This window comes from Chroicocephalus ridibundus, chromosome Z, assembly GCF_963924245.1.
Source record: "Chroicocephalus ridibundus chromosome Z, bChrRid1.1, whole genome shotgun sequence".
Classification (NCBI taxonomy): Eukaryota; Metazoa; Chordata; class Aves; order Charadriiformes; family Laridae; genus Chroicocephalus; species Chroicocephalus ridibundus.
The window spans coordinates 63611548-63627854 of record NC_086316.1 but is presented as its reverse complement, the minus strand read 5'-3'; the positions used below and the strand labels follow the sequence as shown (position 1 = coordinate 63627854).

Below are 16307 nucleotides of genomic sequence, written 5' to 3'. Positions count from 1 at the left end.
GCATCTGGAGTACTGTGTCCAGCTGTGCGCTCCCTGGTTGAAGAAGGACAGGGAATTGCCGGAGAGGGTGCAGCAAAGGGCTACAAAGATGATTAGGGGACTGGAACACCTCTCATGAAGAAAGGCTGAGGGATTTGTGTCTCTTCAGTCTGGAAAAAAGATGACTGAGGGGGGATCTTATCAATACTTATAAATACCTAAAGGGTGGGTGTCAGGAAGATGGGGCCAGGCTCTTTTCAGTGGTGCCCAGTGACAGGACAAGGGGTAACGGGCGCAAACTTGAGCATAGGAAGTTCCACCTAAACCTGAGGAGGAAATTCTTTCCTTTGAGGGTGGCAGAGCACTGGAACAGGCTGCTCAGAGAGGTGGTGGAGTCTCCGACTCTGGAGACATTCCAAACCCACCTTAGACGCGTCCTAGATGACCCTGCTCTGGCAGGGGGGTTGGACTAGATGATCTCCAGAGGTCCCTTCCAACCCCTATCATTCTGTGATTCTCAAATGGCTAAATTTGAGTAGCCATTAGTCATTCTGACACAAAACCTCTCATTACGTTTTTGTATCCAGAGCAAAGAGAAGAATAGGACAACTCCACCCAGTTAACAACAGCAGCAAAAACTAGTACAGCTTCCAGGCAGACAGTTGTGCATTTTTGTGTCGCTAGAGGAACACCACCATCCAACTGAACAGCCACTTCCCTCCTGAGTTGTCATGTAGCTAGCTCACTCTGAGTAGAAATGTGTTAAATCTATTAGTTAGTAATGAGACTCTAAAAGGTATGAGATCAGATAGAGTTAATGAGACAGAGGAGGGACTGAAGGAGGAGACTGGGCAGGAGAAAAGAGTAGAGTTGCAAGAGGGGAAAGGGTTGAGGAGGAAGCTTATGTCCTATTTTGTCAGTGTTATTGTAGGAGGAAACTGGTGAAATCCTGTGCAGAGTGGGGGGGTATGGAAGGTTTGGGAAGCAGGGGATTCAGATGAGTTGAACAAGTTGAACCATTTTGTCTCTCCCATTTTAAAACACCATCAATGGAACCCCCCTCCTGCTATTCAGATTTCTGTAGTTTTTAATTAGCTTACTACTTAGCAATTGCATTTTGTCTAGCGTTGTCCATTTTTATTCTAGACATTCTCCTATCCAACTCTGTGTTTCAGTGAAATGCTCTTAAGTCCTAGCCAAATCTCAGCAAGGAGTCTGTCTTTATCCTTGGCTGTTAAACACCTCGAACACAGTCCTGTTACATTCCTTTTCTGGATTGTGCTCCCTGCCATTGAGATATGTTGTCACCCCATTTCCCTGATAATTGATCAAGTAACCCTTCAGAAATCCTTAAGAAAGTTTCATTATCTCCTCTGTCAAACAGTAACTTTCGGGGAAATTAAGTGAAATGCGTATCCTGTTCCACTTTTTCCCCTACTTAAAAAGAACAGACAGCCCCCCCTCCCACAACAACCTTTCAGTTATTTCATCAACAAAATATTCAGCTATTTTACTGTGCTGAATATTCACAGATTTCATTTTTTATTCCTGACTGGTCTTCTCTTGTCTAAATCTAAAATCTAAGCGTGGTAGTATGAAGATTCCTAAACAATGACTCAAATACAACATCTGAAATCCAGCTCTTGATTTTTCTCTTCTATTCCCAAAATCATGGCTCTTGGTTCTTTTATTATTTTTTTTTCCCCTCTCCCTCTCCATGTTTATGGACATGGTCTTCATACTACTCATCCTCCTGCCTGTCAGTCACCCAGGAATTGTACATTGTCTTTAGGGTGTTCCTCTCCGAGTGCTGACATCCTGGCATTTTCCTGGATACAATACAGTCCTCTGTAATACCATTTCTAAGTCTGTTCTTTCTCTCTGTGTGATTAAAATTACAATCATGTGGTGTCTTATGCTTTTGCTTTGGCTAATTACCATCACTCCAAAATAAATATGAAAAGATGTACCATGTAGTATTTGAGCTGGCATCCTTTCATTAAGATTCATGCAGGCTTTCTTCTTCAAGGAAGGAAGTAATCAAACTTAGATGCCTTGCTCTAGTCAGTCATCTTCATTACTGAGAGGAATGACTGACTTCTCCCTCCAAATGTCTTTGAACCAAGGTGGTTTATCCCCCTTTGCCTTTCTCTGCTAGGCCTGGAACCATAGTATCTCTAGCGAGTTGGGGTGATTGATTCCACGGGTTTTCATGGCCTCTTTTGATCAATGGGGGTATTTATAAATTCCATCATGGAGACTGATGGGCAAACCTCTTCCATCCCATCATGACTGTAGTATAGCCCTGTCGCAGGAAGTTCTTAAGTTTTGTTTTTCTTTTAGTGGAAAATTAAGGAAGTGTTTAATGTATTGCCTTGATCAAATTTTGGGTTTATGAACAATGACCATACTGATACCACATTGCTATGAGGACTTCTGCAGATCTGCAACAGTTTATAGTCTAAACTAGACTGTTTCAGGTTTTTTTAAGCAATATAAAAAAAGATGTAATTTGTGTATGAAAAAATAATTAATTATCATATTTCTAATTTTTTGTTCCCTCTGAAGCAAATAAGGAGATATTTGTTCGGAAAGTTTGCTTTGAAATGAAGTATTGTTCTTTTTTTTGGTGATGGATTATCTTTGTAAGAAAATCTTTCCATATTCAACAGTCTTTATTAAAAAAAAAAAAAACTAAAGGAGAAGTTTTATCATTTTAAATCAATAAAGGAGGAAGAAGAACATGATGAAGATGCTGATAGCGTAGAAGATGAAGCTGCTAGCAATGAAAGATCTCAAATAAAAGAACGCATTGCCAAGAAGTTGAAAATAGATACAAGTGAAAACGCGAAACACCAACTTCAAGAAGAAGAAACAAAGACAGAAAAGAAAACAACTAGTCGCAGGTAAGTGTTGTGCTTTGTTTTTGGTTTTGTTTTTGTTTTTCCCTTCAGCTTATTTACAGTTAAATTTTCTGCTCAGTTCCAGTTTTGCAGTTACTACATTCATAGGTTAGTATTTATATTAAAATTATTCTCACTTGCCCATCTCCAACTATGGAAGATGAAATTGCGTTTCACTTTCTCATTTCTTAGTTTCATTTGGCAGTTTAAGCCAAACAGTTAAGTTACGTTTTGTTACACTGAGCACTTATAGGAACCTTGTAGGGGAGTTTTCTTTTTCCCCCATGACTTATGAATGAAGAGTATTTATATGTATTTATCATGATTTAATTTACCTTCCTATACATTTGTAAAGTTTGAGTTTTATAATTTCTTTATCTGCACACACGGTGGTCATCCAGCCCTGAGACTTAACAGAAAGTAAAGACTTCCTAGTCATCCATTAAAGTCTGGTTTAACACAGTAGTCATTCTTAAAGTGTACCAGTTTTTCAACACTGCAATTAATACATCATTTTTTAAATATCATCTAGGGCTGTTTTTAGAGGGTTGGAATATGTCTGTGTTTAGTAGCATAACACTGCATTCAAATTATTAAACCAGCTCTAGACAAATCATTAAGTTTCTGTAGCAGTATTCAGCTCTTTACAGACATAAAATTGTGGGTTCCAGTCGTGTAATATAGCTGTGCCGGCCTTCGTGAACATCTGTACTGATTAGTGCTCAATTTTCAATGAGTTAATTCGTTTTCTTGGAACCTTGTGTCTTGGCAGTCCTTCTCCAGAGCTGACTTGGGGAATTCTGCCTAATAATATTTATATTGCATGAAAACAATCATCGTGAATGCAAGTGATATGTAGTGGGCCTGATGGCAAGCTTACTAGGAATTATTGTCCAGTATTTCAATAAACATGGGTTCATGAAGTTACTGAACAATTAAGTCTTTGCAGTTATAAACTTGAATGTGTAAATTTACTTATTCAGTGAAACTTTCTGGGTCATAGTGGGAGGAAGCATCAAAAAGGTAATTTAGATTTTGTACTCTAACTCTGCACAGTTATTATAAATAGCTGCCCGATGAAATTATTCACTGCCTATATTAAATTCCGCTTATGTAGCGGCTGTCTTAGATTCTCTCGTACAAGAGCTTCCTCTGAACTGAACCATTCCTCCTCTTTTCTTTTTTTTTTTTTTTCCCCCCCTGTTTGTCCCCACTGCAAATATGGTTTTATATGTAATGGCCAAGGCATATAGCCAGCATGGAAGAAGTCAGGACAGTCTGTTTGTGACAAAAGAATATCTGGTAGTCAATATAAATGCTTCACAGGTACCATAGCATTTACCATCCCTATTAATAACTGGGAAGTAAAGGCTTCGGGTCACAACATGTGAAGATAATTTTTTTGTAACAGTAATACACTTTAAGGTAGAATATATATTGAAACTTTAGTTGGAAAATGGAAGGAATAACTGCAACAAAATCAATTGTTGTTTTACAGTCATCAGAAACTCACCCCTTGCAGGTTACTCTGGTTTCATATGACTATATATACCTGCTAAAAATAAACCCAACTATATCTTATTGAAGAAGAGTCTGTTGTGAGTTATGGTGGGCATTCAATCATTATCTTAATTGTAAAACAAAACTAGTTATTAAGAGAAAAGGGAAATCACACCCTGACATGTGCAACTTCACAGGTATCGATCTGATAATTTTTCCTGAAACAATTTAGTATGATTTTAAAAGCAAGATGAGTAAGCTTTGAGCATTCCATGTGAGATAGTGTTTTTAACTCTGTGTGGCCTATATGTTTAGAAGCAGGCTGTGCTTTTACAGTGGTAGGAACACTTGCATTATTTTGGATAATCTTTTAATATTGGTATATTACAATATACCAACTGTAAGTGTTGCTGTTTGTCTGCCTTTTTTGGAGCAGTGAAAACCCTGGTGAGAACATTGCCAAGAAAATAATTTTTATTAACCACTTTAATAAGTTCGAATAACTCCAGAAAATAAAATATTTATGAGATTTAAGCAGGAAATTCTGTGTCCTTTTCTACATCTTCTCCAGTGTTGATTTGAATCTGAGAAACACATCAGGTACAGAAGAGAAACCTTTGTAATTTGAGCAAATCATACAATAGTTTGGGATGGAAGGGACCTTTAAAGGTCATCTAGACCAACTGCCCTTCAGTGAGCAGGGACATCTTCAACTACATCAGGTTGTGCGGAGCCCCGGCCAACCTGACCTTGAATGTTTCCAGGGATGGGGCATCTACTACCTCCCTGGGCAACCTGTTCCACTGTTTCACCACCCCCAGAGTAAAAAATTTCTTAACTTATATCTAGTCTGAATCTACCCTCTTTCAGTTTAAAACCATTACCCCTTGTTCTGTCACAACAGGCCCTGCTGAAAAGTTTGTCCCCATCTTTCCAATAGGCTCTCTTTAAGTATTGAAGGCCATAATGAGGTCTTCCCAGAGCCTTCTCTTCTCCAGGCCAAACAATCCCAACTCTCTCAGCCTGTCCTTATAGGAGAGGTGCTCCAGCTCTCTGATCATCTTCGTGGCCCTCCTCTGGACCCCCTCCAACAGGTCCATGTCCTTCTTGTGCTGAGGGCTCCGGAGCTGGATGGAGTACTCCAGGAGGGGTCTCACGAGAGCAGAGTAGAGGGGCAGAATTGCCTCCCTTCACCTGCTGACCGCGCTTCTTTTGATGCAACCCAGGATGAAATTGGTCTTCTGGGCTGTGAGTGCACATTGTTGGCTCATGTCCAGCTTTTCACCGACTAGTACCTCCAGTTCCTTCTCCTCTCAATCCCTTCATCCCCCAGCTGTATTGATAATGGGGTTGCCCCAACCCAGGTGCAGGACCCTGCACTTGGCCTTGTTGAACCTCCTGAGGTTCACACAAGCCCCATTCTCGAGCTTATCCAGGTCCCTCTGGATGGTGTCTCATCCCTCAGGTATGTCAACTGCACCACTCAGCTTGGTGTTATCTACAAATTTGCAAAGGGTGCACTCAATCCCACTGAGGAGGTTCCAGTCAGTTCTTTTGCAGGCCTAGATGATGTTACTGCCAAAATTCCTTGTAGTTTTGTGTTTGCTGAAGAGAAGACGCAATATACTTAATAGCTGGAGATAAATAAGCAGAGCATTTGCCATCAAAAAGTCCTGCACAATAATGGAAAAGGATATAGGAAACAAAATCTGTAATTTAATTGGGCATTAGTTTTTCCTGTCATATGATTTTACTTTTAGTTATAGGCAAAGCAACAAACTTTTATGCTTTGGCAAAATTTATGTAGTCAACAAGACTTGTGTGGTCAGATCTGTAAACTGATGTTAATCCATTTCTTTTGGAACTGTCATAAATTTGTTCTCTTTATAGAACCATGTAGTGTTAGGCACACCAGCATAGAACTCTGTTTCATGAACACTGGCTTTCTGTGTTTCATTCTTCTTTTGTCTCCATAAGAGCACCTAAATCACAATACATGAAATCTAGCGCCATTTTTTCATGGCTGTGCTATACATAACTGGGTATTGTTTCAGAGGACATATACAGGATATCTAAAAACCTATCCCCTGTTTCTCCGTTCTGCCATCTTTGAAGTTGTGCTGTGTGGCTGCTTTGGAAGTTGGTGGTGGAAATTGGTACTATCTCTGCTGTAGACACCTGGTCCACAGGAAGCATATTGAGATCTGGGAGGATGATGGATAACTTGGATCCCAAAATCTGGTTATGGTTGAGATAGATGGATAATCCCTGTGGGAAATTACATGAATATTTATCTTGTGACGATTGAAATGGTTTTATGTCAGTATGTGGGATGAGGAATGTGAGGTAGTTTTTTGTCACAAGTCTTGCAGAAGCATTGTGCTGAAGTAGTTTCCTGACTGCAGGAAGAAGTAATTCCTGGTTTTCAGTACTCTGCCTTCAGTGATTGATTAATCCTGTACCGCAATAATGTTTGTGATATTACCCATAATATTCCCCGATACAGAATAAGTATAAGCTTCTTGGAGTCAATGTACTGTTCTTGATCATGGAGGTTGGACAAATACAGATTAGCGTTAGATAGCTGTGTCTGATGGTGGAGGTGACGATTGAGAAATTTAAAAGTTCTCCAAGGAGAGCTTTTTCTCAAAAAGTACCTTCAAGTACACAGCAGCCAAATAACATCTTTAGAATTGCAAAAGGTATCGGACTTCATATGTACTTACTACCTACCTATCTGTCCATCAGTCTGTCCACCAATATGTTTAACTGTCTGTTGGGTTTTATGGGGGTGGCTGGTAGAAACAATTTCGGCTAAGATGTAATAGCAAATTTGTAGCATGAAAGAACACAAAGCTAGAGCATACCCTTAGGCATGAGATCCTGCGTGCCCAAGCTTGCATGACATTTTATCACATTTTCAGAGACATTTGTGTAGGCATTCCATAAGCTGCGGGCTCTGCATGTGGACGGTCAGTGTGCTGTGTTTGTGGCTATTCCACTCTTTCAGGGCAGTAGCAGTAGTGTTATAGCCAAATGCGTTATCTTAACTAAGAGGGTTTTATTGGATGCCTTTTTAGCAGTTGGAAGACATAGCCTTGGGTACTGCTTAGTACCCCAAGTAATATCAATTTCTAGACTTACTGTTGTCCAATTAATTGTCTGGCATCCTCTGACATGAATATCAAAGGCATGGTATTGTTTATTATAAATAAGGTGTTATTAACTTTGAGGTTTGGTGACATAAAGTAAGATAAATATTATCAAGTTTCATTGTCTGGCATAGTGACTTTTTTGTAAGTGTACTGGAGATGATTGATAATATGCTCCTGGGACTTCACCACCCGCTGTAGTCCAAGTGTGTGTTGATCAGAGCAGGCAGAGATGTGGGAGGGGCAAACATCAAACAAGAAGTTGGACCCACCATACATAGCTTGAAGGATGATGTCTACTAACATATCAGAGGGCCAAGAAACATCTGATATCTATCAATTGCTCATCTCATCAGGTACTTAAACGTGCTAATAGAATAATTGAACACCTGAACATATTTTTTCAGAACACTGTCTTTCAACATGCATGACTTTTTCTACCAATCTGTATTAATTTGTATCAGTCCTGTTTCTTTTAATACAAATAGATTTGTGAAGTCAGAAGTTTGCATATCTGTTTCAGAGAAACAATACGGAAATAATAGACACCACCTCAAATTCATGGCACTGGGATCCAATACCACTTCTAAATGCAGTCATACTTGGAGTGCTCCAAGGATTACATTAATTTTAGCCATTTCAGTAGGCATTTGAACCTTTTATGTATGTTTTTAAAAATAATTTGAAAGACTTTCCAATATTAGATAGGAAACCTTGCGAAAAAAATTCCTATTAATTCTAGCAAGTTATTAGAGAAATTTCACAGTTCTGTTTGGTTTTGTTTTTTTTTTTTTAATTAGAAAGCGTAAACCTAAACTTCAGAGTATACAACAGCTTTTTACATGAAGGAATGTATATAGATTAGAGAAGCATTTGCCATCATTGCAATAGTAATGACATTTATCAGCATTACATTGCATTTGTCAAATGGCAGTGGCTTGAGATCATCTGCAGGCTTCAGAGTAAACAGTCCTCTTTTAGTTTGGTAATTAAAAATACTGGGTTTATATTTGTTTTCACCCTGTAGGTGGAGCTCGGGTGCTACGTATTTCTCTGTACCAGCTTTTAAAAATTTTCACTGCTTCTTGTTTGCAAGACATGCAGTGGGCAAGTAGAGTACAGTTGACAGTACAGTTTTTCACTCTACAGTCAACAATTTCGATTGCATCCTTATAATGGATGTGCTATTAAATAGCAATATGAAATAAGTGTCTGGAATAGCTAAACTACTGAGGAAGAAAAGCTGACTTTTTCTGAGTAATCAGCATCACCTGAATTTAACTCTGTGTTTTTCCTGCTGTATATTTTTGTCCTAATAATCCTATGAATTGCAGTTGAACTAAGTAATCACTGTTCTTTTTGGCTTATAAGCCATCACTGACTATCATAAGGAGATGTAGTAATAGTAGTAGTTACTATTAACTACTGTTGTAATTAATAGTAGCTATATTGCCACTCCCTTGCTTTCCTCATTTTTCTTATATGCATGTTGCTTGTCATGAAATAAATCATGTCATGAAGCTTTAGACATCTATTGTGTGTATATGTAAGTAATTACTTGCTTCATCCTCAAAGCAGAAGTCTATAACACTTTTTAAGGTGTAATTCTTCTGAATTCTTTTTCTCCATTTGTTAAAAGACAAGATGAAATAACTAGGTTACTTACAGATACCTGCACTTGGTCAAATGACTTGCATCCCCACTCATTTTGTCATCTAGGCACAATAGTAATAAAAATATTTAATGATGGTAGGCAGACATGCTCACGGTCATGCTAAGTCCATTTCAGACCATGCAGTAAAAATTGCATGTAGTTAAGACACCATAACATTTTCCTAGCATCTGAATAAAGGTTGACACATTGAGCATGCAAGATTGCTTTCCTAAAGTGCTCTCGTAGTACTTTGGTATGGAACAGCCAAAGGTCATTTTATATGTGATCTCATGGTAGTCTTTTAAAAGACCTTTAAATCAAAACTGCATATTCTCTTTGTAAATCTGCAGTTGTTATAAATGAAGAGTTGGATATTTTTTGTTCATAAATTAATAATATATAGTAGAATATTTTGTTGTAAATTAATTTACTGCGTACTTTTACCTTGTGCTTATAATGCGGGCATTATAATGAAAAGAAAAATAATTTTGGAGACTCACATAATTCTACAGTGGAAGAATTCTTGTCATTCTTGTAATTGTTGAAAATTTATTACTTCTTTGTTATTTATAACCGTGAACATTTCTGTACATCTATGGAATGTGTTCAAGGGGGATGAGACATGTCATACAAGTCTGTTGTCTATAATTGTCATCATAAGGTGGCTGTTGTCATTGCAAGGCTGTTTTCTTTGAAACTATGGAAATCCTCTGACTGGAGGATGTTGCAGAAGTTGCACCCATTTTCAAAAAAGGTAACCATCGTAGGGATGATCCAGTTAGCCTCACTTTGGTCCTTGGGCAGATCATGGAGTGGGTCCTCTTGGAACCTATTCTGGGCACGTGAAAGAGAAAAAGGGGATTGGAAATAGTCAGCGTGGATTCAGCAAAGGCAAGATGAGGGAAGGACAGTAGATATCATGTAGTTTGAGCATGAAGCTAGAGTAGATGAGTTTCTGAGGTTCCCTCCGTCATGAATGCTTCTGTGATCTGTTGGTTTGTTGGTTTTGTTTATTTTGTAAAAATTGTTATTTCCACATCCCCTAGACTCTGCTGAGATCTGGAATAACAACTCCAGCAGCTCTTTAGTTGTTGAGGTTTTTTTAAATTGTTTTTAAGTTACATGTATATGTATTTAGGTATTTTATTTATGCTTCTGCTGATATAAACTTAATCAGTATATCATCTTGTGTTCAGGAAGCTACTTCTGTAGTTTTTTGTGAATGTTTTTTGTTTGTAAGTGATGGCAATGTGATGTGAATACCATATACTTAGAACTACTTACTAACTTTGAAATGTGAAGTTTATCTGTTTCTGTATAGAACTGTGATATTCGTTCTTCACAATAATTACTATTTCCAATCTATTAACTATATTTTTGATCCTACTAACATTTTCCTTAACCAGGTATAACTGTTACTATCAAGCCTTGTCCAACAATACATATTGTCTCCTTGCTTTTCAGTTTAGCATCAGGAAATAGAAATTGTACGTTAATAAGACTGGCTTTTGAGTTCTTGAGTACAGACTCTCCTTGCAACTGACTTCAAACTTCACTATACCTAAAGAGCTGCTGCTGTTTTCATAACAGCAGATTCAGGTATTCTGGTAGTAATGTTTTAAGCCAAAGGAGACCATTAGATTAACTGTGTATCTCATGCCATAATTTACTGCCAGTTTACCCCTGTATTGAGCTCACTGTTTAGCTACAGTTGAACAGGAAAGGCATTCAAATGTAATCTGTAGATATCAAGAGACTGAAGGTTCGTCCATATTTAGTCAGGCAGTGTAATCTATTCCAGTATTTAGATACCTTACCCCTAACAGTACCTCATCTAGCTTTGCATTTTAATTTGTCTAGGTTCGGCTTGTAACCAATGAATTTTTTTGCTGTGCCATTTTCTGAAGTTCACTGCAGTATGCTTTATTTTCTCTTACTTCAACTACTTAAATTCCAGTTGAGTCCTTTTTGCCTTTTTGATAAGATGCACCAGTTGAGTTCTTTCAGTCTTTCACAGTAAGACATTTTTACCAGGCCTCAAGTCACTTTAAAGCTTTTTTTGTTCCTTCTCCATTTTTTCAACATTCTTTAAAGAACTTTGATCAGTAATCACTTATTAGACTTACTACTGCTGTATAGAGAGAGCAACAACTTTTTTTCTTACCTCCACCTCCATGTTTATTCATACAGTGCCCACATCAGCCCTTCTTACTGATGTTCCACTGAGATAGTTGCTAGAGCTTTCCAGATTATTTTCAATCATCACTCTCCAAGAACTAATTTCCCATTTTGTACACTTACCTAGATTTTGGCAACTAATTGTCTTTGGATTTGGGGTTTTTTTAGCAATCCCAGTTTGCCCAGCAATCCTGATGGGAGAATTTGCTACTGTGACAGTTTGTGTGATTCACTAGTAGTGGATGTAGTACCAAGTTCCCTGGAGTGAATAGATATATTTCTAGTCAGTGTTTAAATCTCATTGGCAACTATTTTAAGCAATAACTTTTTAACCTAATTCTTACTTGATGAAGATGTTCTTTCGGCCTGTTTTGTGTTGCTGATTTTTTCAAGGACTTCCATACTTGAAAGTTCTGAGAAGGAAGTTTTCCTGGTTTCATATATTAAGAGGGGTTATTTGGGTTGACTCTAAAATTAGCAAAGTTAACAACCAGTCAGGAACTCAGACTGAATTCTACTAAGAAACTCTCTGATAGCATTATGTCAGAATCAATATGCTACTCTGAAACTTTTTTGATTTTGACTATTGTGCTTTTTCTGTGGGAAATTTTTATTTGATTATTGTATTCTAGCTTGATTCAAGAAGTACTTTTTGTGTGTATGTAATCCAGTACCAGATTTTTTTAAAAAAGAGATATTGCCAATAAAATTGATGTAAAAATCATTTAAATGTTGAGATGAGCACATGTAAACTGGTTAGTTTTCAGTTTTGGATATGTAACGGAACTAATAGCTTTAGCTGCAACTCATTATAATAAATGCAAACCTATTGTCCTTTTATCGTTACCTCTTAATTTTGGATCCAAAAGTCTTTGTTGAAGTCCATAAAGTGCCAGGTTTTAGAATAATAGAAAACATCTGTTAGGTGTTAAAAGAATAAAAGAAAAAAACACCAAAACTGTCAAGTGGAACCAAACAGAGATTAAAATCTATCACTAGATATACTGTACTACTAGAAAGGGTTACTGCATGAGATTGTATTGACATTTGCAGTCTCTCCTGCTCTTGTATTCTTTTCATATTATGGTATCTTCAGATCTTTGTGACTATGCTGCCTGCATTTTTAATTTCATTTTCTTAGAACTTTTGAATTCTTACATATTTTTAAGTGTTGAGAGTAATGCATGTGTTTCATCTGACAGCGAGAGGTTAATTGTAAATATTTTTATTTTATTCAAAATCATTAATTCCGTACTTCAAAAGAGACTTATTTACTGTGTGATTATTGTGCTCCATTTGTATGGGTATTCTTTTAAAACTAGGAACCACCGATAGATATAAACCAGCAAATCAGCTTACGTTGTTTCATTTTAACTTCCTTGAAGTGGGCCACTTTGTGATCCACCCTAAAATAAGGGCCTAAACTATTTTAAACAATTCATTAGATTAAATTGAGAAATTCCAGTTTTATGCAAAAGTAGCTACTTAATCACATACTGAAATAGAACAATTACTAAGCGACTGGTGACATGAAATCAGACTTTTTTCTATTTCTGCCTTGCTAGATAGAGAAGTATATTTGAAGTCTGTTTTCTTGATTTGAAAACAGAGTGGGTAGTGATTACATAACACATGACAAAATTAGTTATATATCTGTGTAATATATTGCTACAAAACAACAGCTATAGAGTTACAACACTTTTCATTTGACTTCATTGTGCTCTATGTAGCCTGTACTTCACATAGGATCATAACCAGAAATCTGTAATCTTTTCTCAAGACGGGGAGAGAAAGTATTTTATGACCAAAAAACCACCAACTTTCCTTCTCAGTACTTCTTATTTGTTCTTCAGTTCTTCCTTGTATTAAGAGACTCTGTGCTGTGCTTTGCAAAATTACATTAAGCATAAAACTTGCACGGAGTAGTCACTAGCACTCCTCACCCTGCCCTCAGAGTTCTGATTTTTAGGTACAGTGTAATCAGCATAACATTTGGGAAATTTTGCAGGTTACTTAGCTAGGGTTTACCATCAGCATCCCCAGAGCTCCATTTGTTAGCATACTGTATGTTTTATATTAAAATATAGTCTAATAAATAAAATATTTTAATATATAGTATTAGAGTGGAAGCTAGATACTGAGAGGCCACCCATATGTTCTTGGTTTGCAAGAGACTGAAAAGTATTGTGGGAGAATCCTATATACTGACATTTTTGCAATTAGAGGTCAAAGACAACATGGTGTTTTATGTAATCTCACCTTCTTTTATGCGGTTTTGTCCCATAATATACTGACAGAAAGGTCTGGAAAACAGAGCCTATAAACTTCCCGAGGAAGTTATTTTACTCTTCAGAACTGTCCAGCAGTTTTCTCAAGTAGGATGCAGCACCTATTCTATAATGCATAAAATTGTAACCAACAGTTCTGGAAAAGTGCAAAAGCTGACATAATGCTGAATTTCAAGGGAACGTGTAAGCAGCAAATCTTTCCTAACAGATCTCTTTCAATGCGGAGTATCAAAATGCTTCTCTTAAATCTTAACCTTTAGTGGGTTTTATGACACTAAACCTACTTAGGACTGTTCTAAATTCTACTGATTGTTCTTCAGTATTTAATAGATTTGGTTTTCTATTTCTGCTCTTTCACTCTTGTCTTGAAATGTCATTTGAAAAGCTCTTTGTAGGAGCAGCACCTTTCTGATGGAAAGTACTAGGTGTGTGAAATACGCTGATACACGGACAAAGCAGTATGGCAGTATTTCAGTCTTCCTGTTTTTCTTATCTTGATTGACTTGTGTCCAAGCAGAATTCCATTAGGTTAGTCATTTGCCTTAGATACAGTACATCATGAACACTAGCTGAATTAGACAATTTTGCTTGTTCATCATATGAATTCTTGAGAAGGTATTAGTTCAATCATGTGAACTTGTCTACGAAGACCTATGAAGACCTCCTACGAAGGATGTAGGAGATATAATTTATATATTATGCAAGTAGTACCTACATAAATATTTTCAGTATACAGAAGACAATGTTCTTTCACTAGAGTGGCCGTTTGCAGGAGTCTGCACAAGACTCAATCTGAATAAAGAGGTAAAGAGTTTGGAGTATTAGCTGTGAGGGAGGGATTAAGTTATTCCATTCATTATGAATTGACTTTACAGCATAAGAATACAGAAAGCTGCTGCCACATGTCAAGGTCAACACATTTTCCTGGTTTTATTCTATAAACGTAGGTGCTTCTCTCTACGTGCAGTGCTTGCCATACATAGGGCAAACTCAGCTCAGGTGTTCCTCAACATGTCACTCAGTTGTGACATGCTTTAAGTGGAGCAGTACCTTTGAAGAATTTAGAGATTATTTCAGAAATTAAGTAGAAAAAATGATGGCCTATGAAATATTATTATACAGCATAATGCCTACTTGACACTGAAAGCGCATTGTACTGGTTCTGATTTATGCGTGCCTCCTGTGGTTTGCAGGTGGAACTCTCTTGAATCCTAAATACTTTTAAGTCTGTGTTACCTCGGAGAACATGACTGGTGTGCTTTGTTGTCACAGCTATGCTAAGCAGATGTGTGTGATCCGGAGCTACCTCATAGAAAAGGGAAAACTTTTTTTTTTTTTCCCCCCCACCTGTGCTGTTCAGGAAAAGCACAGACGTTGGGAATTCATTGTCTAGGTATCAAAAAACAGCAGGAGTGGTAGTTGGTGTAAACTAAGTCAGCATGACTTTCATGAAGAAATCTGAAATAGGAACTTATTTTGATGTATTTTTGTAAATTACTGTGTAAGAGAATTCTTTTAAATTCCAGTTTGGTTGAGTGTGTGTCTGATTAAAGTAGTAGCTGTTTTAGCTTCTGCCTTTTGAAAAGTGTAAGCATATAAATCAGAGAATCGTCTAGGTTGGAAGGGACCTTTAAGATCATCGAGTCCAACCATTAACCTAACACTGACAAAACCACCACTAAACCATGGCCCTAAGCACCATGTCTACGTGTCTTTTAAATGCATCCAGGGATGGTGACTCAACCACTTCCCTGGTTGGCCTGTTCCAATGCTTGATAACCTTTTCTGTGAAGATTTTTTTCCTAATATCCAATCTAAACCTCCCCTGGCACAACTTGAGGCCATTTCCTCTTGTCCTACTGCTTGTTACTTGAGAGAAGAGACCGACTCCCACCTTGCTACAGCCTCCTTTCAGGTAGTTGTAGAGAGTGATAGGAGCCCCTCAGCCTCCTTTTCTTCTGACAAAACAACTCCAGTTCCCTCAGCCATTCCTCATAAGACTTGTTCTCCAGTCCCCTCACCAGCTTCATTGCCCTTCTCTGGACATGCTCCAGCACCTCACTGTCTTTCTTGTAGTGAGGGGCCCAAAACTGGACACAGTACTTGAGGTGGGGCCTCACCAGTGCTGAGTACAGGGGTACAATCACTTCCCTAGTCCTATTGACCACACTCTTCCTGATACAGGCCAGGATGCTGTTGGCCGCCTTGGCCATGTGGGCCTACTGCTGGCTCATATTCAGCAGGCTGTTGACCAACATCCGCAAGTCCTTTTCCTCTGGGCAGCTTTCCAGCCACTCTTCCCCAAGCCTGTAGCGCTGCATGGGGTTGTTGTGACCCAAGTGCAGGACCCAGCACTCAGCCTTGTTGAGTCTCATACCATTGGCCTCAGCCCATCCATCCAGCCTGTCCATATCCCTCTGTAGAGCCATCCTACTGTCAAGCAGATCAACACTCCCGCCCAACTTGGTGTTCATCTGCGAACCTACTGAGAGTGTACTCAGTTCCCTTGTCCAGATCGTTGATAGGGATATTAAAGAGAACCAGCCCCAATACCGAGCTGTGAGGAACACCACTTATGACTGGCTGCCAACTGCTTTTAACTCCATTTACCACAACTCTTTGGGCCCAGCCACCCAGCGAAGCATACGTCCTT

The 16307-nt window shown here is 38.1% G+C and overlaps 1 protein-coding gene across 1 annotated transcript in view; it reads left to right on the top strand.

Annotated features, from left to right (window-relative positions):
- CWC27 (CWC27 spliceosome associated cyclophilin) overlaps positions 1–16307 on the top strand; it is a 121422-nt gene that overhangs the window by 16070 nt on the left and 89045 nt on the right. Inside the window, exon 10 of the mRNA XM_063319713.1 lies at positions 2710–2885. Coding sequence (XP_063175783.1) covers positions 2710–2885 — 176 coding nt within the window. The remainder of the gene's footprint in view (positions 1–2709; positions 2886–16307) is intronic.